This window comes from Tyto alba, unplaced genomic scaffold, assembly GCF_018691265.1.
Source record: "Tyto alba isolate M040663 unplaced genomic scaffold, T.alba_DEE_v4.0 Super-Scaffold_1000006, whole genome shotgun sequence".
NCBI classification, from domain to species: Eukaryota; Metazoa; Chordata; class Aves; order Strigiformes; family Tytonidae; genus Tyto; species Tyto alba.
In genome coordinates, this window is record NW_024881272.1 from 3816201 (window position 1) to 3843565 (window position 27365).

At 44.8% G+C, this 27365-nt stretch overlaps 2 protein-coding genes across 5 annotated transcripts in view; one reads left to right on the forward strand and one right to left on the reverse strand.

The window, feature by feature from the left end:
• Nucleotides 1-310: 310 nt before the first annotated feature.
• SHCBP1L (SHC binding and spindle associated 1 like) lies at nt 311-8069 on the forward strand. Its single transcript, XM_042805783.1, is given in 6 exon segments — nt 311-412; nt 1660-1770; nt 1772-1801; nt 4885-4997; nt 4999-5109; nt 7595-8069. Coding segments are annotated over 6 exon segments (822 nt in total). The 3' UTR covers nt 7950-8069.
• A 5238-nt stretch (nt 8070-13307) lies between these two features.
• DHX9 (DExH-box helicase 9) overlaps nt 13308-27365 on the reverse strand; it is a 28610-nt gene continuing 14552 nt past the window's right edge. For 3 of the 4 annotated variants that reach the window (XM_042808458.1, XM_042808473.1, XM_042808478.1), the window contains 13 exons: nt 27033-27133; nt 25996-26209; nt 25701-25795; nt 25473-25546; nt 24670-24822; nt 21851-22011; nt 20151-20262; nt 19334-19495; nt 19044-19171; nt 17710-17939; nt 15673-15788; nt 14564-14815; nt 13308-13750 (listed from right to left, as the gene is read on the reverse strand). In XM_042808458.1, the coding sequence (XP_042664392.1) occupies nt 13495-13750; nt 14564-14815; nt 15673-15788; nt 17710-17939; nt 19044-19171; nt 19334-19495; nt 20151-20262; nt 21851-22011; nt 24670-24822; nt 25473-25546; nt 25701-25795; nt 25996-26209; nt 27033-27133 (2054 nt within the window). In that variant the 3' untranslated portion in view covers nt 13308-13494. The remainder of the gene's footprint in view (nt 13751-14563; nt 14816-15672; nt 15789-17709; nt 17940-19043; nt 19172-19333; nt 19496-20150; nt 20263-21850; nt 22012-24669; nt 24823-25472; nt 25547-25700; nt 25796-25995; nt 26210-27032; nt 27134-27365) is intronic. The other variant, XM_042808467.1, reaches the window with a different exon arrangement.

Sequence of the window (27365 nt, forward strand, 5' to 3'; positions counted from 1 at the left end):
GCATGTTATGGTTTCTGTAGCTGTACACCATAACTTCCTGCATTTTTCACATTTCCTGGAGCTCGTGGAGTTGGAATTCTCCCGTAAATGGCTAGTTTGAAGAAGGGTTACCAGGGATGGCACAGAACAAGCACCCTTGTTAGGTATGCGCAGTCCTGGAGCCATCAAGAGGCAGAAAACACCTTTGTACCAGTCAGAAAATAGTGCGATACCACTGGTTAAGACCACAGCAGAGCAGCAGAGGATAGATGGTCTCTAGGCAGAGGGTGCCAGTGATGCAGTGGATAAATGCCTTTCAGAAGAACTGAAGATGAAAGAAGCCAAGTGGCTTGGGATCTGTGAGACTAAACCAGAGCATTTCATCACCAGTTCAGAAGATTTAATTACACCTTCTGTGGGAATACTTCTTGAGGTAACTTCTCTGGCTATCTATCTTGTGTATCCTTGATGCTGTCCGTGATGATAGATATCCTGACAATCCGTGAGAAGTCATCTTAAAATCAGTCAGCTAATGACCTATTTAGTGCATTTAATATAACAGAATCTCACCACAGGTCTCTCTCAGCGAAGGAAGTTATCTTTCTGTGGGATAAAATTAACATTACTAAGCACAGTGTGTTGTGATTAGAAAGTTATTTTCTTTTTAGAAAGACAACTAATGTTCTCTTTTAAGAATTCTGTTATGTAAACACTTTCAGCTCAAGATTAAGTTCCCAGCTTTCTCTTGGATAAGCTAACGAGGCTGAAGTCTTTTCGTTAGACCTATTTTTGGCCTTGGATGCTTTGTGATCACTTTGAACTCTCTCCAAATTTTTAACACTGTAAAAATGCTAGATGTGAGAATTGGGTACGTTTTAGAAGTAATCTTTTTGCAGAAATAATATAAATGTTTTTATACACGCATGTCTTTGCAGCCACCATGTGTTCATATTTTTTTGTTCACTTCTTTATTTACAGTGATTTGTAAGTCCTCATCAGAGATAGCTTTCTACATAGTCAGCTGTGCATGTCTGGTTTTACTAAACTTGCTTTCCCGACAAAGATCATTTACTTGGAACAAAACAAACCAGGCCTGAGTCCATATTTAAGTTTACAGTAACTCCTCTTCCGTTGGTCTCGTTTGGAGAGTCTCCACTCAGAGTTTGAAGGTCACCTTCACCGAGGCTGAACGTGGAAAGCTTCAGTCTGAAAACGAAGGCTCCATCGAAGCTGGAAGCAACTCAAAGTAAGTTATATAGTGTGGGAAAGCTAAGTAAGCTACATGCATTGTTTGGACAACTTTGAATATATGAGTCAGAGGCAATGAGGAAAGGAATTATCCTTTAAAATGTAAATTCAGAAATCATCATTTGGGACAGCTTAAATACACTTTGGTGGCTCGCTTGTAGATGTTGGTTACTATAGCTACCTGATGTAGCCATTATTTTTAATCTATATTGCACATAGACCCAGAAATATTCTGCCTGGAAAGAACTACAGGAGGACATGATGCTGTTCTCACAAACACTGATTTTTAGTTTAATATTATAGACCATTTATTTAAGTAGCTTTGTGAGCTGAATCACAAGATCACACAGCTACATCTAGCTCTCTAGTTCTTTGCGTGTATGATGCTGATGTATAGAGGTACTGACCTGCGTAGCCTTTTGGCTAAATTAGGTTACTTGCAGGCCACCTCGGAGTTCATGGTGTCAGCTCAAAGCCTCCGTATCTTTTGCTGAACCATTTTTCTCTCATTTTGAAAATATACCAAGGGAACTGGTTGATGAATGTTCTGGAGGAACAGGAACTTTGTGTGACGGTGCTGGAAGCCTGGCCCGGAGAGGGAAGGGGTGATGCTGGGTTTGAGTCGCCCAGGTGTTGGCAGTTGTGAGACATTTAGCTTTTTGGGCTATTTTGCCATTCACAGATGATACAACATTAACTGAGGAGCTATATCCATAGCAGAAATGTTTTAAAGTGTACTTTGTTTTGGTAATGGCATAAGAGGAAAACTTGAATCTAAAACGCAATAAGGCTGAAGGTGTGTTTTGAGTAAATCCACGTCACACTGCTAAGAAGCTCGTCTGGCCAAGTTGACCTCGCGTAGAAATGTTTATCAGCTTCTAGTTGCCCCATCCTTGGCTCTACAGAAATCTCTGCGACTTGATCTCCTCACTCAAGCTCAAGTGTCCTCCTCCCACCTTACTCTGGTGGCTTCCACAGGCTTTGTTCCCTGTTGCTTTACTGTTCTCAGTGCACGGCATTTGTAAGGTTATAGCAATTTATCTCGAGGGCTGACAGGACATTTTAAAACATCCTTCTGGTCAAAAATGTCAAGCAGGCAACATTGGTATGGATCCTGATGACTCCTGTGATTGAGGACCACTCGGACAGATAAGTTGTTGAAACACTGTCCTTGTTCCTGGTGATAAATTTCAAGTGACACTTCTAAAGCAATCAGTTTGAATCCCAGAGATTTTTCTTTGGGAAAAATTTAAGACTAAATTGTTTGAAAACCGTGTCGAGTAAGTGCAATTTGGAGCACTGAAAGACAAAACTCTTTCTGGGTTTTGGAAAATTTGGACTTGACTTTGTCCTGAGTGAGGGAAGAAAAAGTAATCTTGATCTGAAGCTCTTGAGAGTCTGCAAACATGAAAATGCTTCCACATTTAGCTGTTGATTTGTTTTGCCTCATTTTTGGTGCCTCACCCTTAGAATAAAGATTATCAAATGGCAGTCTGTAATTTGTAAGCAGACTTTTCTCCTAATGGTTTGACTTGGTTTTTCTCACTTTCCATAGTGCAGCTTGCTTCAAAAATTGCAAAGACCCCTAACAGCAGAGTAGGTGAGGGCTGTGCGAGCATGCAATTAGAGGAACCCCGCGACCGTGTGGTTCCCAGCAGAGAACGGCAACATTCATTCGCACAGTGGGCTTCGTGTCTGTTCAAGTCTTTCCTGCTAATGGTATTAAAAGTATCACATGTGTAAATTGTCTTCAGGATGTTAAAAGATTATCGTGTTACTGCCGAGAGTGAGCAGGCAGGATCTGCTTCCAAACACAGGCAGTAGCTGCTTGCTTTTCAGCCAACACAAGACTGACGCTTTCAGCTTCATTAATATGTTTAACGTTAGTGAGGCGGTTGCTGCTGTTTCACGGGCTGTTTACTATGAGTTTTGGGAGCAAAATGATATCAAAGCTAGAGTCTAGCTCCAATTCTCCCACTGGCTGGTGATGATGGTGAACCTTTTTTTAGCGTGTGCAGAGGAACATCGTTCTGCGTGGTTTGTCCTAACTTACATAAACCCAAGATCAATGGGTGTTGCACAGTCAGCTTCTACCCAATATCCACGTCCTCCTATGGATGCTTTGTGAACCGTCACCACTGTAATCATGGGAACACAGGCTCTCCCCTGAGAAGCAAGAAGAGCTCGTTATCACAGAGCCAATTTCTGTGATAACTGCTGCATCAGAGATGCCCCCAAGGCTGGTGACCCCGCCGGTGCCTCTCCTGGGCTGCAAAAGTTGGAAGTTCCTCAGCGAGCTCTTCGCCAGGCACTTTTTCTCTCTGCTGTGGGAAGGATTGGTGCGGGATGAAGGTGCTGACCCACTGGTGTCTATTTTGGGTCTGTTCTTTCTGGTCAGCGTGGCTTAACCCCTCTGGTATTTTGTCACTCTTGCTCATCTTCTTCTTCACCAAGCGTAGCAGAGCCGCCCGGCTTCTGATGGGCTGATACGAGTGCATCTCTCCTACCCAAGTGCACCAGGACAACTGGCCTCCACAGCCAAAAGTGGGAGATTCTTTTAACCCCTCCTCTCTTTCTCTCCTTTTGTGGCAGGCTGCTGCCTTGCCCAAAGGACGAGCGACGCCAAACTCGGTTCCAGAAGCATTGCCGAGTCTCTGGCCAGTCCCGTGGGCAGCCTGCCCGCTCCGCTAGCCAAACCAAATGTCTGCGCTAGCCCCGAGGGAGGAGGAGGAACCATTTTATGGCAGCTGTAAAAGGGCACACAGTAAATGCCAGTGCTACTGCTCGTCTCTCGTCCCAGCTGACCCAGGGAGTTGGGGTGTGCGTGGGGGGCGCACGCGAGCAAGCGGGGCACGGCTCCCTCCTGGCACTTCGAGATTCGGGTTGCAAACTAGAGAATTCGCAAAACTTAGTTGATTAATTTGGGTTCGTTCTATCTAGTTTGAGACCTGTCGTTCAAATCTTGAGATGGGTCTCAAGACCTGTAACACTTGAAAATGTTTGTCTTAAAGAACACATCCTGTCTTTCCTGCACGCATCTGTGGAAGATCTGGGGATTTTTGGCTTTGTTTGTATGTTTATAAGTACAGGGGGCATTCCAAGGGATTATAAATCTCCAAAAGTCTAATGTTTCACAGTCAGGGATGTGCTAGAAATCTTCTAAGTCAGCTTCTCCTAACAGAACTGAGCTGTTTCCGTTGCTGTGATTAGTTTTTGTTAGGAGTTTACTAGCCCTTTCCTCCTGCTTCTACAGTTGCTTTTGCAGTGCGTTTACACGTCCTCATTTCCCTCAGCCTCCTCTGTCTGCAGAGATGCATTCGGGAAAAGCTTTGAAACATCTAAAAATGCTACCAATCTCAAATTTCTGTCTTCAAGAAAGTTTTGCTTATTTTGTAGGCTACCCGTTATATTCTGCAGAAGAACAGATAAGTTTTATTGTCCTGGAATGCTTCCTACTCTTCCCCTTCCCCTCCATAAACGAGCGTTATGCCAGAATTTTGTGTCATCTAATTATATTTTTTGCAGTCTTTCTATATTAGGAAAATTATTTGCAAGCTTTTACATCAGTTTGTTTGTTTGTTTGTTTGTTTGTTTTTTAAGACAACTTTTTCCTGCTCTCTATTGCTGCTGTATCCACTCACACACCGTAACGTGAAGCTATCCTTTACATTCTTCAGTGACTTCATTTGGAGGGGCTGGGATGATGATAAAAGTTGTGAGAAATAGTCAGCTCTGGTTGAGGAATGATTCGCGCTGCAGCAGGTCACCATTAAAAAAAACCCACCTGGAAATGTATAAAATCTTCTGTTTGGAACTGATTCATTATCAAAGTAGTGTTAAAGAAGAACCAGCAGCTGGAGAAGCTGATAAATGCTGGAAAAAATGAGCTAGTAAGGGTATGGGAACTGCTGAAGATACGGAGAATTTACGACTCTGGTAACCCTCTGGGTCATTAGCTGCCTGAGAATTTAGGAAAAAACAGGAAAAAATAAAAATAACTATTCCAAGGTATGTTTCTTGCTTGTTATCTTTTAAAAAATATTTTTGGTTAATGTGCCATGGTTGTAAATTTAAAAATTTGAAAATTTTGTGCCCGATGCTTACAGCACCTTCATTATTACAAAGAAGTAAAACACCTGATGTTACCTTTTTCCTATAGGACTACTAAATAGGTAGAATTTAAATCTCCAGCAGTCCTGTCTTGGCCAAGGTTTGGCGAAGGACTGGTCTGTGCTAACGAATTAGCAGCTGCAGGGCTGCACCGCGTGGTACCCACTGAAAAATGCACAACTGATTTATTACCATCCTCACTTAACCCATTTTACTATAAATAAATGTTTACATTCAATCTCGTACTACGTATATTTAACATTTCCAGCATGATCTCTTAATAGTCTTCAGGTGAAAGTACGTTGGGTCGCCGTGAAAACTACTGAATGCATTATTCCACCACTTCCAGCAAGCAGGGTGCTTCTGTCACTGTTTTAGAGGTGACGATTAAGGTAAAAATTGTTCAGTGGGGAAAAAAAGCTTGTTTTGGTTGAATAGTCTGGGGCTTGTTTTCCGGGTTATTTAGCAATTTGTAAGTACTTTGAAATTGCAGTTTTCACTGCCTGCATACCCACACGCAGATACCTTGCACATGGCACACAGAATATAAAGAATGTAGAGTTAATGTGGAACTGGATTAAATCTTCTGTCTGGAATTAGATGGGAAATTGGGCAGTGTCAGGGAGAAAAATCTCTTTTCTCATATAAATGAGTATATGAAGTCCTTAATTATGACTTGAGTGATTATGTACCAGAAATACTCATGACCAGAAATATTTTATATTTCAAGAGGGGTATTGGGGCAGAAATATATTGGGAAAAAATACTCTATTTGGTATCTGGCTGGGTATAATAAAGATTTTTTTGCTTTTTACCATAATGGGTCCTTGTATTAGATAACGTACGGCGTTTTAATCCTAACTTTTAAACCCACAGTCTTTGGTTATCCTGAGACTTCTGAGCTCTGATCAGCACCTGGTATTTATAGATTCTTTCTTCCACCTCGGTTCCTTAAATTCATCCCCAGTGGGACCGAAAGAACTCCTAACATCAAAGCCTGCCCTTCCTCCCACTACAGATGCTCATATCCCACCAGCAAAACTCGTACTTCGGACAGTGCCAGACTTCTGAGTCACTCGAAGATCTTAAAAAAACTGAAGTTTAGAATGGTGCCTTGGAAAATATGACATCACCGGGAGTTTCTCACAAGATTTCTGCTCTGAGAGCATCCGGCAGGCAGTGCTTATACTGTTCCCAGTTTGGATCATCCTAAATCCTCAAAATCTTTCTTGCCACCAAACCCCTGAACTGATCAGGCCTGCAGAGCAAAGGTGGAGGACAAGTAGAAAACAGATGTAGAAAACTTCTTCAGGAATGTCCCTTATCAGTGCATGGAATGAAGCGGAGTTCCTATGTACGAAAGCATCGAATTAAAACTAATTAACACAACAATAAATCCACCACGCTCTAGGTTATACCATACTTAAACTTCAGCAAAGGGGTTTTGGCCCTGTCTGTATTGGTTTGTCAGACAAACGTTACAAAGGCAGCGAAGGGAAACGCCGTGTTGAGACTTCAGCACTAAGCCAAAGCCCGGAGCCGCGACATTTCACGAAGCTCGAGCCTATTTGGAGCATTTGGATGTGGCAAGCAGGCGGCCTGAGCACAAAAGGAATAACCAGCTGAAGTGGTCAGTGGGCTGGAATTGTCCGTCGTGCAGCAGAGGAATTCCCTTTTAAGATATGCAATAAGTAGCATCATCAAGAAAACCCCAACACTTGAGGTATCTATTCTTCCTTGGAAGCCTTCCTAAACTCTTGGGTACCACCTACTACGTATCTTTTCAGGACCCGACCTGCAACTTTTTGTTCTTCGTCCATAGGTGAGAATTTTGGGCCGTCGTTACAGTAACAGTGGCAGATGGCAGAGAGCTACATGGCCAAATAGATTGTTACTTTTTCTGCTCACCAGAGTTGAGTATTTTCTTTCTCTTGCAATTTCTTTGCGCTAATGCAGTTGAGACAACTCTTACTCCCCTTTCTGACACCACCACCACACCCCACCCCGCCCCCAAAAAAAAACAACCAACCAACCAAAAAAAAACACCAACAAAACCAGTTGGCTACACTGAGCAACTAATTCCTTTAGTAGAAAGTAAAAGGAATAGTGGGGAATTACACACCAGATCTGACTATAGGTCAGGAGCTTAGATGTGCATGAAAACAGTAGCTAGGACAAGAAAAAAAAAAAAAACAAAACAACAAATCCAGTTCATCATGTATTTCCCAGAATAGTTTTTCTGAATGTCTGTTTGCAGACGGCAGTGTGGGAGGAAAACTTGGAATTCCAAACCCCAGCCCTGGCATCTGCAAAGCTCTTTGCAAAAGCAACTGACTGCAGGAAAGAGAACAGGGCAGACGATTTGCAAAATGCTCTTAAATTTGAAACTTTACTTTTGCTTTGTTTTCAGTTTGCTCAAATGTAGGAAGCAGTGCTCACTTTTTCCTGTACGGGTGAAAGATTTTTCTAGGGATGCTCCATTTCGGCAAGATGATAATTTGAACGTGGCTTTAGAAAGTTGGTACAGTGGAGACCACGCAGTTGTTTTCCCAGGAGAACACGAGGCTGTAAACTCACCCCTGTTAACTAAAGCCATTATTATTGGACCTTAGTGCTGTGTTCTCTTATAATTCACCTCTGCCTTTACGAACCATAGCTCAGAAGCGGTCCTGATTGATGGTTCTTAGCAAACAGTAGGGAAAAGTACATTTACCAGAGCTTTTAATGGGATTCAAAACTTGCAGTGTGAAAAGAGCGAGCACGGTATAATTTGTTAGGTACCACGTGGGGGTAAAATACTGTGCAGCTGATATAATGTATAGTAGGAATTTGGTGAAAAATCAGTTTCATAAGACATATATATATATATATATATATATATATATATATATATATATATATATATATAAACCCATACTTTTTTTAAAGTTAAACAGTAATAGCAGCTCTAAAGTAGGCAGGTCCTCTTCCCTGATGGCTCTTGAAAGGTGCGATTTGGTTTTTTCTCTTTTTTTTTTTTTTTTTTTTTTTTCAATAAGAACATCAACATCAGCCCTGTATTTGACACTCCCAGAAGGTCACAGGTTCACCAAGAAGCCAGCGCCGGCAAACGCTCCAGCCCCTCTCTGGCGAGTCCCACCACGCCGATTGGATTACCCAAGCCCCCGCGCTCACCTGCGCGCGTCTCCAGGCTCAGGCTGATGCCGGCGCCGCCAAATTCCCTCCCACCTTGCAAAACCCGGCGCCGGGTTTCCCGGTTTACCTTTTACTCCTCCGATTTTTTTTCTGCTTCCTCCCACCCGGAAAACAAGCGCTCCTTCAGCTCCGCCGGGCTGTTCCGGTGCACGTTATCCCCAGGGGAGAACGGCCACCGAAATGCCTCCCGCTAAACCCCGTCTGCCGCGCGGCGGCTTGTGCCAACCGGCAAAGCCAAGCTCCCCGCAGAAATACGGGCAAACGGAAGTTATTGCTTGCTCCTCGGCCTTTTAGCTCCCCCCGTTTCTATCCACGCACAGACACACTGACAACACATACGCTTCACCAGCACTCAGGCAGCATCTCTTGCCTCTTTAAATGACCTCCTCCTCCTCCTCCCAGCCCCAGCCTGCCTGGGGCTGGCTTGGGAAAACCAGTGCCTCGTGCAAAGCTACTGGTGAGGATTTTTTTTTTATTCGGTGGCCACTTACTTTAAGGGTGCTTTAATGCAGCTTTCTGTTACTGGTGAGAACAAGGGAATACCGAACAGGTTTCAGAGCTCTTGCTGGTGTCAGGAGCAAAGCAGGAGGCGGCCAGGGAGCAGGCAACGAGGGAGATTCGGAACGAGGCGATTGAAAATGTCGGTGAGGCTCGGAGCTGGGGTGTGCCAGGGGAGCGTGTCCCTCTGCCGCACCCAGCACGGCCACGCGCTCTCAACACACAATGTTTGAGCCAAGAAAGTGCTTTCAGGCAAGCAGTTTCAGGTCTTTCTCCTGTCAAAGCTCCAGGTGAGCTTCTGATCAGATGCCTTCATCTCTTCATCTTTTTTCTGCCGCTTTTAAATCCTTATTGCATCTCTTTTTCAGAGACAGGTGAGGCGTCGCTATCTCGCGTGCTAAGCCACCCACCTTGAGTAAGTGGTATCTGTGACATTAGCTTTCCTCCAGCTGGCACTCCTCATCCCCTTTTTGATTTGGAGGCAGGAAAAGAGATCAGTGAGGCCATTGCAGGGCTGATTCGGTCAGTTTTCTTAGACCAAATTCAGTGTGGCCAAACTTTTAACATGCGCTCTGCGGATCAAGCACAAACACTTCTAAGTAACGCCATAGAAAGACTCTTCCTATAATGAAATGGCTTAAGAACAAAGATTTCCTTTCAAGGGGAGGACTCATCCTCCTTGGAGATGGTGGTGTTGAGCTCAGCGGGACAGCGTTGATGCCGACGGCACAACTGGCCACTTAGTTCCCCTTCAAACTTTCTCCAAGTGACAAATCATAGCGCAGTTCTGTTGAATTTCTCTCCATTGGTGGAAATCTCCCTACGGTTAGAGACGTTTTTCAGTTCTTGTATGTCGGCCTTCCCAAGCACTATGCGTAGAGGAGATGAATCTTTAACAGAGCAGTAAAAGGCAGCCTCTCAGCCTTCCTCTGTGACGGGCTAAATATCACCCGAAAGGCAAAAGGGAACGTGCTGCATTTCCCATCTCGCGTGTGGGGAGACACAATCTGTGCCTTTGGGGTTCGTGTCCTGCTCGCCAGGCTTTTGAAACCGAGCCGTCAGCTTGCACGAACGGCGTTCGTGGCTGGTTTAATCCAGCATGGTGCGGGCAATCCAGCAGGCAAGCACGGGGACCAGAAATTAAGATTAAAAAGTACCTTTAGTGGCAACTCTGTAAGCTGCTGGTATAATTGTTAATATTTATGCGCGAAGTTTTAAAACAAGCAAGATAAAAATTCAAGCAACCAGCTGACAAGCGTTATCCGTCGTATTATGGCTTTGAGACTTGCCAGTATTACTTTCACTCTTCTCCCGTTCCACTTGGAACTGGAAAACCAGAAGTGATTGTTTCTGAAGCCCCTACTAAGAGCTCTGTGGTACCAAAAGCGCAAGGGACAAACCTGACGCACCTCAGGTGGGTTCAGCAGAGAACAGTCAGGGGTGGTGTGGCTGCTGAACCTGGCGCCTGCCCTCGCTGGGGCTTCTCTGACCATCACAGAGAGCGAGATTCCTGGAGCCCAGGTAGTTCGTCCTTGACTTTCAGATAATTAAATTTGTTGTACAAGAGATGGGAGCGCTCTGACAAGCTGGCTTTTTGAAACAAAGCACAGATCAATTTGCTGGCGGGGTAAACTCTTCGCAAGCTCAGTTTTTACTGGGAAAATGTACCTGTCGTTTCAGGTTAATTTTCAGTTTTCTGTACCCAGGCTGCTTAAGCTCCTTAGTAGCACGCCAGTCCTTGTTTAGATTGCACTATTCATTTCTGGCACGGGATGTGGAGACAAGGATTACTGCTTTCCCACTTAACTGGTCCTGATGGATTAGATATGAAAAACCAGACTGAGTATTGTTAAGCAGCGTTTTCTTCATCCTTGACACTCCTTAACATGTAAAACCCTAGTACATCAATAAAACCAACCGAGCTGTAATTTGTAGGTGCCGAGTAGCTCGTGACCTGAGCGGCCCTCAGCACCGGGCTCCCTGCGAGCTCCGTCCCGGCAGCGACTCCCGATGCAGGCGCCTGACCCGCGCAATTTCAGACGTTATCACACCCGGCTGTACCCTTAAACGCCCATTCATTTTTTAAACAATTCTTACAAGCAGCATGGAGTTAGATGTAGCCTTTCTGTTAACGAACAGGGCACTGGTGGTGAGCTGCACGCAAGGAGCACGGCCATCTCCGAGTTACAGACGTCATCACTGCAATACTGCTGGAACCAGGGAGACCTCACATCACAGCCAGGGTGCCATTAATGCTAAGATAACATTTCACGGTCTTTTTCCAGTAACAGTAGCTTTTTTTTTTTTTTCCAGTAATAGTTTGACAGTTACAAATTAAAATAATTTTTGTAAATGGACCTGAGAAACATCAACTTTACTCTAAAAAGGGAGTTTCTTCAGCTAGGACTTAACATCAAAGTACCCCCAGTAAAAGCATTTTTAGCCAGTATCATAGAATATTGCACATACACTTGATAATCCCTGCTACCCTCTTCCACCTCCTAAAACGTACAAGATTAGAAGCAGAGAAAAGCTAGCGGTAATTCTGTCGTTGAAAGCAGCCCCAAAGGGCCCCACTACACACCAAGACCTGATCAGAACAAGGAAACCCTAACAGAAGTAGCAGGATTTGGTCACGGAATGACCAGTGAAGTGGCTCCCCCAGGGGAGGCCAGCTCACCGGAGCTCACCTGAATTTCTCCCAGTATCCCCAGTTCCGTTTCTGCACACGTACAGACGGCGGCAGTGCTGAACAGCCATTGCTGTAGGGCCCTCTCTTAAGCTCTGGTCTGTGCGCACCTTGCACCCGTCCCTCCTGCCTCCTGTTTAAATGCTGACTTCTTTTGAAGACCAGTGATAGCTAGAGGAAATTAGAAAGCTTTAACAGATATTAAATCATCCTTAAGGCTCGTAGGCTTGATGCCGAAATTATTAACTACTGTTCTCTTTAAAACCATGGGACATCTGCTTCGTGTTTCCAGTTTTGTGTTAGTAACACAACTGAGGTAACACAATGTCTGAGGGGCCAGCCAAGGAAAGCAGGTTTTGTCTGGATGCAATAAATACAGATGTGGAGAGGGAAGGTGGCTACATCTTTCTGTGGCCATCCCTTCCGCTTGCTTCCCTAACAGGTTGTTCCTGGACCCAAACTGGAAAAAAAAAAAAAAAATTAATCACATTTTCAGCAACGATGGCACCAAGCAACCGTTCTTCAGTCGACAGAAAAGTTGACATCAGCAGTACAGGACTGTGGAGTTTACTGCATCAGACCACGCAGGAGATGATACGCGCTCCAAAGTAATCCCGGATTTACGTTTGGAGATGGATACTGATAGGCTTGATGGTATCACAGACACCTCTGTCATTCAGGGCTGGATATCTAAGCTTTAGGTGGCATCTGGCTTTTAGCAGTTTTGACTAAGCGCTTCGCCCTTTCCTAGATTTTAAGAACTCATTCGAAACACAAAAATCATAGGACGTTAAACTTCAAACACCAACATCTCCCACCCCGCAGGAAGCGCAACCGATTACAGGTTCTGACGAAGCGTTCCAGCTGGGCTGGTGGGGAGGTGGAGAGGGTTAATCTCGTCTGGCTTGGCGACGACGTAGGGGGGTTCCTCCCGAGCTGTGCCCACAGACACCTTCCCCCGCTGCTGCGGCACACGGTGCGCGCGAGGGGCAGCGCCTGGGCAGAACCCCCCCCCCCCCCGGCCTTGAGCAACGTGTACCCGCGGGCACCCCGCGTCGCCCGGCCGCGCTGAGCTCCGAACGCCCGCGATCCCCAGGCTGCAACTCCAACGAGCTCTCAGGAAAGAATCGCTCGCCTCGGCGGCTGCTTGGAAGAAGGAGGCGCAACTGCGTTGAGCAGCGAGGTAAAGGGACGCTGCCTCCGAGGAAGGGCGCCGCTCCCGAGATCGCTTCGGGTTCTGCAGAGCCGAGCAGCGTCGCGTCAGGCTCCAGAAAGGCGTTGCGTGTTCCCGCGCCATCCGGATCCGCAGCAGAGCTCGCCGGCCGCCGCGCCACGGAGCGCAGGAGGCCGGCAGAGGAACCGAGCGCTGCCTGGCACGGGCAGATGAACCACTTGCACGCTTTACTGGCCCACAAAGAAAAATCCCCGCTGAGCCTGAGTTCTGTACTTCGAGATTCGCTCGGCACAAAATGGTTTTAGACGATGAAAAGGTTTCCTCGGAATACCTCATACCCCCTACAACCGAGACTGACAGCAGACTGCTTCGAAATCTAAACCCAAATACAAAATTAAACATACAGCACGTAAGTCTTTAAAAACAAGCTGTTTATTAAGAATGAAATCGCACAACTTGCAGGAAACTCCCTAAGGGCACAATATATTACAAAGCTGTACGAAGGAACTGAGATGGCAAACCGACTGCGAAGAGCAAGAGAAGGATTCGGGAGAGAAACGGGCTTTTGTCAAAGCGGAAAGACGTCACTGAACTCCCAGAACTACCACCCGCGCCTCCCCGCGTCCCTGCAGCCGCCCCTGTAGCCGCCGCCCGCTCCTCGGTACCCTCCTCCTCGGTGATAGCCTCCCCCCGGGCTACCCTGGTGTCCTCTTCCTCCCGAGTGCCTGCCGGAGGAGCTGTAGCCTCCGTACCCTCTACCTCTGTAGCCAGCGCCGCGCGGGGAACCTCCCCAGCCTCTGAAGCCACCTCCGTTGTCGTAGCGAGCCATTTTGGGGGGGCGAGGGCCATCGCCGAGCCTGGCAAAGAGAAACACGATGTAGTTGATGTAATCTTACAGAGCCCATGTTTGGTTTTTTGTTTTTTTTTTTTTTTTTAAACATTCAGAGGAATAGCCAATTGCCAAGATATTCCGCTAAGATGTCTCTATTTTGAATTACAGTTCCACTTCAGTAAGGAAAAGCTGGGGATGGCCTGACAGGCCACACAAGCAGGCCCTCCTCTGAATCTCAGCCAGCTCCGCACCGGGGATCGAAAGCTCCCCCCTCAGTCCCACCTCCCCAGCTCCCACAAACGCGCAGGGAGCCCCGCTCCTGTTTAGGTGAGCGCAGTGCTCTTCGGTTTGCTCCTCGCAAAGCACGGTGAAGCGCACGTCGAAGCTGTTCTTTGTCTTGCTCCTTTAATTACTAACAGCTCACAGGTGTTTTCATTTTTCTCTGCTTCAGGAGCAAGACATGAAAACAAGGGGCAGCAGAAGGGTGCGAGCACAGCCAAGTATTTGTTTTATTTCCAGAGACAGAGATTAATAGGTTTTGCCCAAAAGAAATCTGGATTAATCTTTCCTTTAAAAGTCGTTGTGCGTTGAAAGAGCCGATGACAGCTTTTACTCCTGAGTGCTGCTTGTCCTCCCTGTGGGAACGGGCGGTGGTCTGTCGACACACCAGCATTTTACGTACGCCGGGACTACCGATTTTGTAGCAAAAGCCTGAAGCTCCCGTCCGCGGGGGCCAAGATTCTCCTGGCGGTTTCGGCTCTGTGCCCCCGCCAGCCCGCCCTGACCCGCTCGGCTGGGGCTCGCGGTGCCCCCGCAGCCCCGGCCGCGCCGAGCTAACCTTGAGCTGGCAGCCACGAGGCTGACGCCCGCGGCTGACGGCCTCGAGATCTGGCGGATCACGTTCAGCATCCGCTCGTTCGCTGGGTCCAGCTGCCGAACGAGCTCGGGATCTTTAGTCACTGCCACAACCAGGGCCTCCAGCGCCGCGCGCAGAGCCGTGATGCAGGCAGCCGCCCTGTGGGGCATCTTCAGCTTGATCCTAGGGCACAAAGTGGTTTTCTGAGACCTATCGTGACTTCTAGGAGAGAACCTGTGACAAAAGATGTTCTGTAGAGCGGTTTTTCACTGAGCGCTGCACATCGTGAGCCAAAAAAAAAAATCTATATTCTCATCTCTGAAGTTCTAATTTGCCAATGAAGGGATGGGAAATTCAGAAGAAAAATTCTCGAGATCCCTGAAGTTTGACGTTGTTAAAACGTAACTACCTAAAATTAAATTTGCTCTTGAGATTTAACACACTCAGATAATAGCAATATGTAACCCCAAGTGTCAAAACAGAAAGATACGAAAATATGAAGAAAGCTAAAAGCATGAGGTTCCCTCAAGACGTTGAAAACTCCAGACCACCCCCAGAAAACATTAGTGAATTAAGCTTAAGCAATTCTGCACCTCCATTTCACTGACCAGTGGGGAAAAAAACAACCAACCAACCAACCAAAGAAAAAAGAATCCAGATGGTATTTGGTCATAGCAATAAAATGTATGCTGCCAGAGGCAACAACAAGTCCTTAGCATTTCTCTCCTCAAGCTGTGTTTCTGGGACTTAAAAACAAGGTTTCTTCAGCCTCTGTTTCGGAGGTCCATAATAGATAGTACCTCCTAGTCATGTTCCAGGTTAAAGGGGAAAAAAACAGCAGTTTTTATGGAAAATGTCTGGTATCATGTTTTCAATTTAAGCAGATAATCTGCATGAAACAGTACTACCACTCTAAACCCCTCCCTTCCTCGTAGGAAACAAAGGTAACGCCCTCACCATTAACCTGTGGTGCATGGCTTGCTCTTGGGTTCCTACTCTATAGAGATTTATGTCTGTGTTAGCAGCCGCTCCCCCTCAGCCTGCGCTCTTTCATAGACCTGAATATTATGAGCAGCAAGGAGGTCCCGTACCAGTCATCCACCAGAACGAGCTCCCCATCTGACAGGACTTTCTTGGAGGCAAAGAGGAGCAGCTGCAGCGGGCTCACCAGGGTCATCGCTTTGGCAGAGATGGCTCGTGTTCGAATCTGCGGGTGGAAGAGGGATATGACTCTTGAAAGGGAAAACAGATCCCTACACCTTCCTCTGGCCACTGAAACCAGAGAATTTTGAAGGGAAAAAAAAAAAAAAAAAAAAAGCCAAACCAAAACCAAGCACCACCACACAAAAAATCCAGGTGTGTTAGGAAATGACAAGAGCACACACATGCACACACAAAACTGAATGCTAGGCAGATGTTTACAGGGATTCAGTACTGACTGGTGTAACAAAAAAAAAAACCACTCCAAACTATCCATTATTTAAAACTATTCGTTTTTGCATGACTGCAATTATGCAACTAACATCTTGCAAGAGCCATCTCCTGTTTTATCACCCTAAAAATGACGAAGGCATAGCTGAATTATCTTCCCACCTTTGGCATCGCTGGGGCTGTGACAAAAAGCTCACGTTGCTTCTTTAGTAGGGTCCTACACGTGCAAATTGGGAAGTTGCTACACATCCGTGCAACCAGCCCGCTTGTCATTTTAGAGAAACAAGACCTTAAGCTTGTAGTTGAAGTGAGCACTTGGACAACAACAACCCATCTGACCTAAGCCAGAGATGTCAGCGCTGACAACACAGGCTACTGCCCTCCATTTTAAATAGGAACTGAAGAGCTGTACTTAAGATTTCAGCCTCCCACCCTGAGAGCTGCCCCTCTCCCTCCTTTCTTTCACACAGGAGCATGGTGGAGCGTGACAGGCAAAATCTGCTGTACTTGCTTGTCCTCAGGGGGAAGATTTGCTCCTGCCACACATACTCAAAAGAGAGAAGCTGCCAGGAACTGGAAATAGTGGCAGAAAAATGGCCACAACAAGGAGTGTTGAGCTTGCAGGTCAGAGGGACACTGCCAAGTGCAGCAGGAAACAGGCAACCAGTCCTCAGAGAGAAACTGTCTTTTAGCAGGCAAATAATGGGTAGGGAAAGAGCTGCATATAAATCCTCCTCTCACCTCAGTCTCACCCAGTCGCTGCCTTAGTCACTCTAAAGCCACCATCTTAGTCACCCTTGGGTTTCCCATGTGTATTTTGATTTACTAAAGCTTTTGAGTTCAAAAGTCTTGTAGTGTTTTTAGGAGAGCTTGCTCTACAGAGATGGTTGAGGCACATCCAAGGTCTGACCCACTTGGGATCCTGACATGAAGGGTGAGGAAGAGGCAAAGCCTCACCACAGCTCTGAACCGTGTCTGCGGAAACCCAGAGTATCGAGCCGAGCCCCCAGCCAGTGCCCAAAGGAGACAAAACTCCACTTATTACCAATGATTACTCACTGGAGCCCATCAGAGCACACAGGGGTTTAGGTGTACATTTACAGTATGTGCTGAGCACATAAAATCAATGGGATGGAGGAAAAGGTCCTGGGGACCCTGGGAAAAGCATCTCGGGGTTTTTATGAGATGCCTGGGAAATGGGAGCTGTCCTCAGGAGATGACAAACTACTTACATGCCAGAAAGGGAGCACCCCACTGCCATAGTACATGTTCCTGTTTTCTCTCTGGATTCATCAGTAGCAGAAATGATGAGGGCAAAAATTCTCTAGCGTCCAACTAGTATGGAAGAGCTCCTAAAGCAATCTCTTAAAGAAGCTAATAATTTAGATCTTTATGAGCTGGCTGTTTTCACAAACCTCACAGGAGCTTTCTGTGCAGCTCTACTACTGAATTTGGTTGACTGGAACTTACTGGAAGGCTGAGTGACACCATGACCACGTAAGGTTCACTGTTGGAAAAACAAACAAACAAAACCCCAACAACAACAACAAAAAAAAAGAAACAAAAACCCCCTAAGAAAACAAAAACCAAGCTAAATCTTGCACAGTGTAGGTTTTTTTTCTTATGGCTTCTTTACCACAAAGAGCCTCTCAGACAACCTGGCAGCACGTGATCAAGAACAAATTCAAAGTCTTTACCTTTTCTCCAAAAATGAAAAAAGGTGATGGATATTTGATGTCCTGGCTGCTGAAAGGGCAGTTGACAGATGATTTGTGGATGAGCGCATTGTGCCCCTCAGTAGTAAGAATCTTCCTCTTCTCCTTGTGGTAGCAGACATTGGGGTAGACCCCAAAAGCAAGCAAGGATATAACAACATCCAGATTATTATCTGGTCCAGTGTTGTTAAACGGTTGAGTCATCAAACATTCTGTTGACAGAGAACAGAAGACTGGCTCGTATCCGCAGGTCATGCAGGACAGCACAGCAGAGTTGTTTAGGATCCTGGACCAATGCATTTTCTGATTCAATCAACTACTAGATATGCATCTGTTCTCAAATGACCTCTGCACTCAAAGCATTTCATTGCTACATTCAATTTTCAATTTATTCATGGAGAGCAAAATGCTGAAAAATACTACGACAAAGAGGTACTTTTTTTCTCCCGAGCTCTTCAAAAAGAAAGAAAGAGGAGCTTGCCCAGAATGTGCTGTACCACAGCGTGTTTACTGTCATTTGTTTTGTAGACAGATCTTTTGGGGGAGGTCAGAATGGATGTTTTCCTTAGTTTATTTGTTACAAACCTCCCCAGAGGCTCTGGTGGCTTGTTTTCAGGTCATCTTGCCCAGAAATAAAGTTAAGGATAAATGCAGCAATGATCCTAGCAGCATGAGTAGAAAATAATTAAAGGAATTAAAAAAAAAAAAATGGGAGGGGGAGATGAACATCTGCTGAATGCAGCCTGCCACGACAATTAACTGAGTAAGCTCCTCGGAACATCAGGCAAATTCAGAACCTGACCAACATTCAGAATTTTGGGTTTTTTCCCCTTAGAAAATTGAGTAATATGCCACACTACTGCACGTCCCTCCTGTGGCACATACCCAGAAAATCACAGGACACATAGCACACTGTTTAGATCACACAGACTCCCCCCTAAGGCTAATGAAAAGGAGGGGGAAAACACAGCACAGCCCATTTTGGAGATGCAACAAGTGAAGGGGAAAGAAAATCAGAGGGGTAATTCTCTAAGGGCAGTTCTTTAATAGATTTTTAATCCTGAAGCCCTCACAGCCTCCAAAATCTCCCTATGTTGCACAACAGCCATCACAACTTCTCTGGTTTAGACAACCACAAGAGAATGAGATGGCACTAAAATTTCATCTGAACGTAGCTGTAAAAGCAGAACAGCTTTATGGCAAACCCACTACAGGCCTCTGTGCTTTTGTGTTCGTCATAGATTATCCGGTTGATTTACTTCTTGTCTCAGAATGAAAGATGAAATAATTAAATTACTATGTCCAAGCAGAATCACCTTCAGGGAAGCCAGAATTAATAAGTATATCTTTCAGCTGGACTTTCGCTTCCCAAGTCATTCTGAGAGTAGCCATGCTGAGTCTTTTGCGTTCACAAAATCTTTTTTCTGCTTCTTCACCTCCCATTCTAAAAAACAAACAGAGTGAATTAGAAGCCTGTTCAAGAAAAGGAAGAGAGCACGACAGCCTAGGGATCATAGCATCCACTGACACGCCTAGTCTGGACACAGAACTGCTCACCCTGTGTTACCCATCACTTCCCATCAAATTCTGCGCCAAGAAAATATACCTTGCATCATCCCAGGCTCGGAAGACGGAGAGCAAAGCAACATGATCTGAAAACCTGTTCCCAGCAAAATTCCTATGGACATAACCCAGGCGTTTGCCTTCGCTGATGAAAGGTTCAGGGAAACAGGTGGCTGCGGAGATGGTACAGAGAGCATCTCCCACACTGAAAGAAACCACAAAAGGCATCAGGATCGGGTTTATTCACAGCGTCGCTGCAGGCTGTTGATACTAGCAAAAATTTCTCCACTAGAGACCTTAGTGATTTGGCCCTTACCCACTGGAGTTCTTCACAGAAACACTTCCCTGGCAGTGGATGGTAAAGTAGCTCCAATTCCAGTACTTCCACAACAACAAGCGCTCACAAGTCCTTTGCCTATCTTCCCTCCCCTTCCCCCCATCCATACACCATCATCTTTCTGGTGAAAAGGAACCTAGAGCCATCACAATTACAAATGACAGATCTTGATTTCTGCTAAAGCAAAACATGTGGATTCATTTTTCTTCTTATCTAGGCGCCTAATTTCACCCCTCCACACCTCTAGCTCACTGCTATACTTAAGTGTTTCGAGTCCCACTCTTAATTCGTAAATATTCAGCCTCTACTGATCCCTTGCAGTTACCTCTGAATCTCGTGACTACTTTACTCCCTGTAACGTAAGTTAGTTGTCCTCTGCTCTCATTAATATTCAGTTTCCTATCCCCAGCTGAAGCATTTATTGCTCATCTAGATGTACGGTTTCTTCTCTTGTAGAATGCATGTCTAGAGGCTCAGGAACTCAGAGAAACAAGAAAGACACCACTGAGACTATTAAACTTACTAAAAAATACAGCCCATTATCATCATCTTGCCAAGCCGAGGTTCAATGGGAAGTTTGGCGAGGATTCTCCCAAGAGGTGTCAACTCATCATTGGAATCCAGGGCATCAAGCTCTGAAACAAGATCTCTTATTATCTAAGACTGTTAGCTAATCCCAGAAATACTTAGATGAGAAATTCAGAATTGTAATAATTGTGTTTAAATAGAACTCCACCTATATTTAAATTTAATGTTGTTTACAATATTGCCAACCTGATTTTCAAAACTGGTCTGAGGTGAAATAAACCAATTTTCCTTTAGCTTTGCAGATGTTTTAATCCCTCCTCCACAATTAAAATAATTACTATTTAATTCACATATATATTTTTCCATTCCTTTTTAGTTCGCTTCTGTACAAACCACTATTACACTATCAAACTTTTTTCAAGTCCCTACGTTTGACAGAATTAATCAAACCTAATTTCTGCCTCGTGAAAATCAAAGCAGCCCTATCACAGCCAACCGTAGAGTCTTAATTGCAATTGCCAAATCACAGAACCCTCAGTTCATCAAAAGAGAACACCACGAGCTCTCTCTTCCCAAGGCTTTCTCTCCTGTCATTACCTAAAACGTGTCACCTGAGCTCACCCTCAAAGCTATTAAACCGCTGTCAGTAATAAAGTCAAACACGCGTCTGCAGCCGTTTGCCGTACAGACTGAAGGGTCTCCTGAGTGCCCTCCTCTTTCCAGCCATTTGGCCATAACCATTAACTCTACTTCATAAAACTCTTTTTAAGTCTGCAGGACAAAGAGAAACGATCCAAGTGCGAGCTTTAAAAACTCTAAGATATAAATGAAAAGCGCAAATTTATAGTTCATGTACTCTATTTACAGACTACTTTAGGAAACAATTTCTAGATCAGAAAGTCATTAAACTTGAATATGCATCCCTAGCTGTGTTCTTCATTCTGGTCTCCCTTCTGTATACAGGCAATGTAGGCTCAACACACGATTTTTATCAAAGAGATATTTCAGTTCTTCGAAATTTTAAGAAGTATTTATTTAGTGACATTTGCAAAGCATGCTGAGGTTTGAGATCACTCCTTTATATCTAAAGCATAAATTCAGGGTTCCTCCCTGCTTCATTTTACTCATATTCTAGTTAGTTCCTTGAAGAAACTGGGGAGACAGCTTAACCCCCACCTCAGTTTCTCCTGTTTTAGAAGGATACTGATCTTCATAACATCTTCATAAACTGGAGATTTAATTACATGACAAAATACTGAGATCTTGGGTCAGCAAACAGTACAAAGCGGTAATTATACAATAAACTACTAAACCCTCTTTTTCAGTACTTTTATAGTAGTTCTGTAAATGCCTTAGGCACTGAACTATGTCATACACAGCAGTGCCACAGCTGGAAAACAGGAAGCTGGAAGCTAGCATAAATTACTGGTAAAATAACAAAACAAGCCTTAAGTTTGAAGGCTCAAGTTTCTTAAAGGAATGACACTCCACTTGGGAATTCAAGTATTTCTTCAGCTGCAAAAGACACTGCCACCCACACGATGCATCCAGGAAGCACCTTGCTGTTTCAGGCAGCGTGCTACTACACAAACAATGTAAGCAGAGATGTTAAAGCAGTTTGTAAACGATCATTAAACAAGGGGAAATCACTGGGAGTCAGCTTCCTCAATATCCAATCTTGTGGACAAACAATACCTCTTAGCGTGCGTTCTGCTTCAATCACTGCATCCAAAGGTGGTGGCTCTATTGCTTTGGCCAAAAATTGACCAATTCCTCCCAGCCGCAGCAATTTGATGCTCAAAGCAATTTCATGAAGTGGCGTTCGAAACATTTCGGGGGTCATATGAGTCTGAAGTCTGGAACGAGAAGAAAACAAAAAAGCCCACATTTCCCTGAACGCAGGCTTTGATCACCATCACGGGTCATTCCATCAGCAGAAACTACTGCCCTCCAAAGCAAATATTGCCTCCCAGCCAACCCACCAACTCTCATTGTGCTCCTGTAACTTAGGCTCTTCTACCAGTATTTAACTCCTGTGCTCCTCAATTCTCACCTTGGGGTAAATTTAAAATGGAAATGCACAGAGTATAGCCCTCACATCACCCCTACCCGGTGTGGCTTCTAGCATGAGCTGACCACGTAGCGTCTGCGTGGCTGAAGCCTGATTCGCAGCGTGGCTGCAGCCAGCCCCACACTCGCCCCCTCCCAATCATCTCCTATGCTGCTGAGGAAGATCTTCCACTCCGGAGGCAGACAACCTGCTTGCAGCCTGCCTTACGTACATGCCCTTGTCCTTCTATCAACCCCAAACCACCCAACTCTTCCTGCACGCTTCTGCTTTGATCACAAAGAAGAGTAAGTGTTTTTGCTGGATGCTTTCCAAAGGTGTTTTTCTGGTAGGTGAAAGACCTGATGGAAACAGATGGAGCTCTTCGGTCTTTAGCAAAATGTCGTTAGTGATCCTTCAGCTTGCTGGTTGAAATGTGAACTCCTAGGAATGACTGCACTGAGCGACAGACAGCTGGAAGAGGTTTCAAAATACCTCGAACAGATACTCAGCTTCAACTGGAACCAGATTTAGACAGTATTTCTCAAAAGATTCTCTGCACAAGTCCACAAACACTCTTTCTTTCCCAAGCACCATGAAGCTATTATATTTTAATATTCTTTGAAGGAAGGAAACCCTAAAGTCATGAAGCCCACAATTACTTCAGTAGCCTAAAATCAGTTCACTGTTGTCCTGGGTTTGAGTGAGTGGTGGGGATTTTTTTTGGTGGCAGGGGAGGGGACTACAGCAGTGACCCCTGTGAGAAGCTTCTCGAAGCTCCCCCAGCTCCAAGCCAGCTCCACCTCTGCACCGAGGCTGAGCCCATCAGCTGCGCCTCTGCGATAACGTATTTAAGAAGGGACGTGGTGACATGCAGGGGGACTTGTGAGGAGGAGTTGCTGCAGCTGCATGAACACCAAGGTCAGTGGGGGAACGGAGGAAGAAAGGAGGGGGGAGGTGTGCCGGAGCAGAGACCCCCCTGTATCCCGTGGTGAGATAGCAGGGCTGCCCCCCCCTGCCACCCATGAAGATCTACGGTGGAGCAGACACTGATTTATGGCCTGTGTTTTTCGCCTGGATGATCAAGGTGCAGTGCCCGAAGAAGGCCGGGGTCTCATGGGAAAAGGCAGCCCCGCTGCTGTAATTCAGTGCTGGGAGGATTGCAGCATGCGGGGGAGTCCCACGCCGGAGCAGCTCGGGAAGGGCTGCAGCCGTGGGAGGGACTCCAGTCGGAGGAAGTTGGTGACCCACGACGGAGCAGTGTGGGGAACGCTGCGGCCCGTGGGAGGGACTCACATCAGAGAAAGTTTGTGGAGGACTGTCTCCTGTGAGAGGATGACCATGATGGAGCAGGGGGAACAAGTCCTGGAAGCTCCCCCCACCGAAGATGGAAGAAGCAGCAGCACTGACTGCACCCCCCCATTCCCTGCCCCTGCGCTGCTGGGGGAGGAGGTAGAGATATCAGGAGCAGAGCTGAGCCCGGGAAGAAGGGAGGGGTGGGGGGAAGGTGTTCTCCAGATGTGGCAATGCTTCTCACTGTCCTACTCTGTTAAGTGTTGTTGTTAGTGTCTGTAATAAATGTATGTTCTTTTTTTCTTCCCATAACGAGTCTGCCTTTTGCCCGTGACCATAATGGATCATTTGTCCCTCCCCATCCTATATCAAATCCCAAGCCTGGCTTATTTTCTTCTTCTCAGCAGTGGGGAGGAAGGGGGAGTAAGCGGTTGTGTGGTGCTCAGTTGCCCTCTGAACTCAAACCATGACAACTGTCAAAAATTGTTCATTAAAATCACTCCACTGTACTAGACAGATCTAAATAAATTTGAGCAACCTAAGGAAAGATTTTGATCAGCTGATGCTTTCAAACACAGCTGTGCTCTAACGGCTACCTGAGAAAGGGGCACTGAAACTTACACTTGGTGTTTGATCTCTCTCATGGAACAGCTGCGTAGACTTCTGCAACCAGCAGAAAGATTTCCATGGCTCTAGTAAGTGAGAAACAGTTTGGTAGACACTTTCAGTTTGGGGGGTGGAGGGAAAAGTAGCATGTGTCTTCCCTGCTTTTTATCACTTTCATAATACAATTGCCTGTTATGTGAAGATGCCAGGTATGAACAATGTTTGAAGGCAGACTTAGAGCCTTATCCTCATTACAAAGCTCTTTTCTTCCTTGCCTCAATTCCCAAGCAGTATTATTTTTCTCCTGATAGGTTCGGTAGGTTGCAGTGAAGTTCTTAATAATAAAATCATTAACTATTTATCCACCTCATGCTATGTGTAAAAGCAAATAAATATACGTAAATTCTTTTTTTAAGCAAAATTGCTGAGATACTCCAGGGTGAGCTGAGCTCATGTATCTCCTCTCTGTGCTTTCTGAAATCATTTCCCTGGTCTGATCAGAAGTTGCATACAACAGTTCTGGAAGAAGCCTCTGAGGTTGTTTTGCTTCTAAGGAACACAGCCTCACCTTTCAAAGCGAGCTCTGCTGCACAAATGGAAACAAAATCCAGCACGCACTCGTCCAGCTCTTCCTTTCCGCTGCTCCAAATTAGTTTTTGATGCCCAAACTGTGGCATAGTTTGTCATGTTGTTATGAGCAGTGAACAGCTTCACTTTTTGTCTGTTACAGAAAAAAAAAAAATACTTAAGATCAGATGTTCTCCATCTTAAGTCGTGCCAAATTAGTTCTTGTTTTATTCCTTGTAGCCACACCGTTTTCAAGAAGCAAACTACCCCTGTTTGACTAGCTAAGCTTAGGCATCTATCTGGAAGCTAAAGTATGATACTTTTTATAAAGCAGAGCCCCAAGCTAGAGACAGAATGAAGTCTTCACAACTGTCTCAAAATCTTAAAATTCTCATGCAACTAATGAGATCCCTAGGTGTAATTCGCTCAGAGAACATGCACAGCAAGACAGAATCTGTAACAGACAACAAAAATCTTCCTCTTTTCCATCAGCTATACACTGAGCGTTTGTAATACTCATTTGGCAGACGACATGCTTCAAACACGCATGGAGACCTGGTGACACCTCAGATGAATAGCGCCAGCGTGAATGCAGCTGACCAAAACCAGCCCACTGAAATGCCAGTGCGGTTTGTAACTGTCTTGAATGGCTAAAGACAATGCAAATTTGTCTTGAGTGAGTTAGAGTCCTCAAACTCAGTTCTGTGACTACAGGAACACAAGGCAGTTCTGTGTGTTCAGAAAACCTTTTCTGCATTCCAAAGAACAGGATTTACAAAACAAAAAGCTACTTCATGAACTCACTTGCAGGAGTCTATAACATAGACCACATCATTGATGGTAATGCTAGTCTCAGCAATGCTGGTAGATAAAATAACCTATAAAAAACAGGAAATGCATATTGAAATATATTTGGTCTGAAAATGACCACAAGATAAACCACATAACTTATTAAAAAAAGTCATCAATACATTCCACAAAAGCACAGCAGAATAAAGCATGTTACACTCCACACAGAGGAGGCTCTCATACTTTCGTTACTCCAGGAGGCACGGGATCAAACACGCGACGTTGCTCCTCCAGAGGAATTTGCGAATGCAGAGGTAAAATCCTATACTGGCAGCCTCCTACAACATGAATACAAGAAGGTCGGTAACTACTACTACGTGAATCTCGTTTCTTCTTTGCACAACATAGTAATTTCTACCCATTCATTCTCATGACAATTGAATCCAGCTCTCTAAGCCACGCATCCAACTCGCATCTTTACAGAGTCAATAGTTTCCTTTGGAAAAGGTGAAATATAATAGAACACAGTTGCTTGTACCAAAGCGTGGATTCATTTCTAGATGCTTCTGCATTGTATATATCAAGTTCCAGCCAGGCAAGAAAACAAGTACAGCTCCCGGGACATTCAGAGTCTTGATATAAATCAGCAAGGCCTCAATGAGTTCAAAAGAAGTTTCTTTCTCATTCAGCTGAGCCATGGAGTGCTTTGTTTCTGGGCCATATTCATCACTGCAAATAAGGTTGCAATTGGCCTACAAAAAAAAACCACACACATACAGAAGAGATCATATAAATTAATTTACTCAAACTGTGGAGACTGGCTGGCCAAATAGGAAAATGAGAAACGTGGGTGGTTGACAGCAAAGACCATCTCAGGCACAGCTCACAGAACAACTCACAATAAGCAGTTCAAGTCCTGCTTCCCCAGCTTTTTAATGTAAGAATTTAATTATAATTCCATTGCACTGAGCTATCACTCAATACAAATTTGCAATAGGAAGCTATCAAACTAATCTAATTTCCATTTAAATGAATGAGGATAATGTCATAAGGGGAAGAAAACACTTCTCCCAAGAAAAACTGGTCTTTTTTTTAAATTTCAAATAACTGACCTAAACAGTATTTTCAGACCTACAAATTAAAAGCTGTATCATGAAAGTGATAGTTTCTTGACAATGTATGTAAGCACTAACAATATCAACTGCAAGAAAAGGAGGGAGGGAATCTAAATTTCCACCCTGAAAAAGGTATCACCAAGCCCGTATTTCTGTACCTATTTCTTCTTCAAAGGTCACCAATCTTTTCACTTTTGAAAGAATTTCAGTTCTATCTTTAAAAAGAAGTAGCCTGATAAAACATGAGAATTTTAGCTCCAACAAAAAAATAAATTCTTCAGTTTACAAGGGCAGTGAGAAAATTCAATTCTATATCTGAAGTTAACAGCAATCTCAGATATTAAAAATACATACACTGCTAAAAAAATGTTTAAGTTCAATGATGCCAAACGAATTACACTTGCGCTAGAGTCCTAAGTGGCACTTGTTTAATCTCTCATATTAAAAAAGTCAAACATACCTCATCATCTTCACCACTTTCTTCATCCTTCTCTTTTTTCTTCTTTTCCTTTGGTGGAGGAATGAACTGAGTCATTTGAATGCAATCTTCCAGAAAATAGTCTGCAAGGACAGACAAGCATTGGTTATCAGGACGGACCACTAGAAGTCTGCGTAAGGGAACACAATTCTTTATCATCTCTCAAGAGTCTCCTGATAGAATCGTGATGTTTCAGACTATGAAGCCAAGACTGGAGAAAACTCCTTGGCTGTCAGCTAGGATATGAGGATTATTCCCACACTATTCCAATGACTATTCCTCTATTCGGTATACTTCCACATAATTTTTTACTGG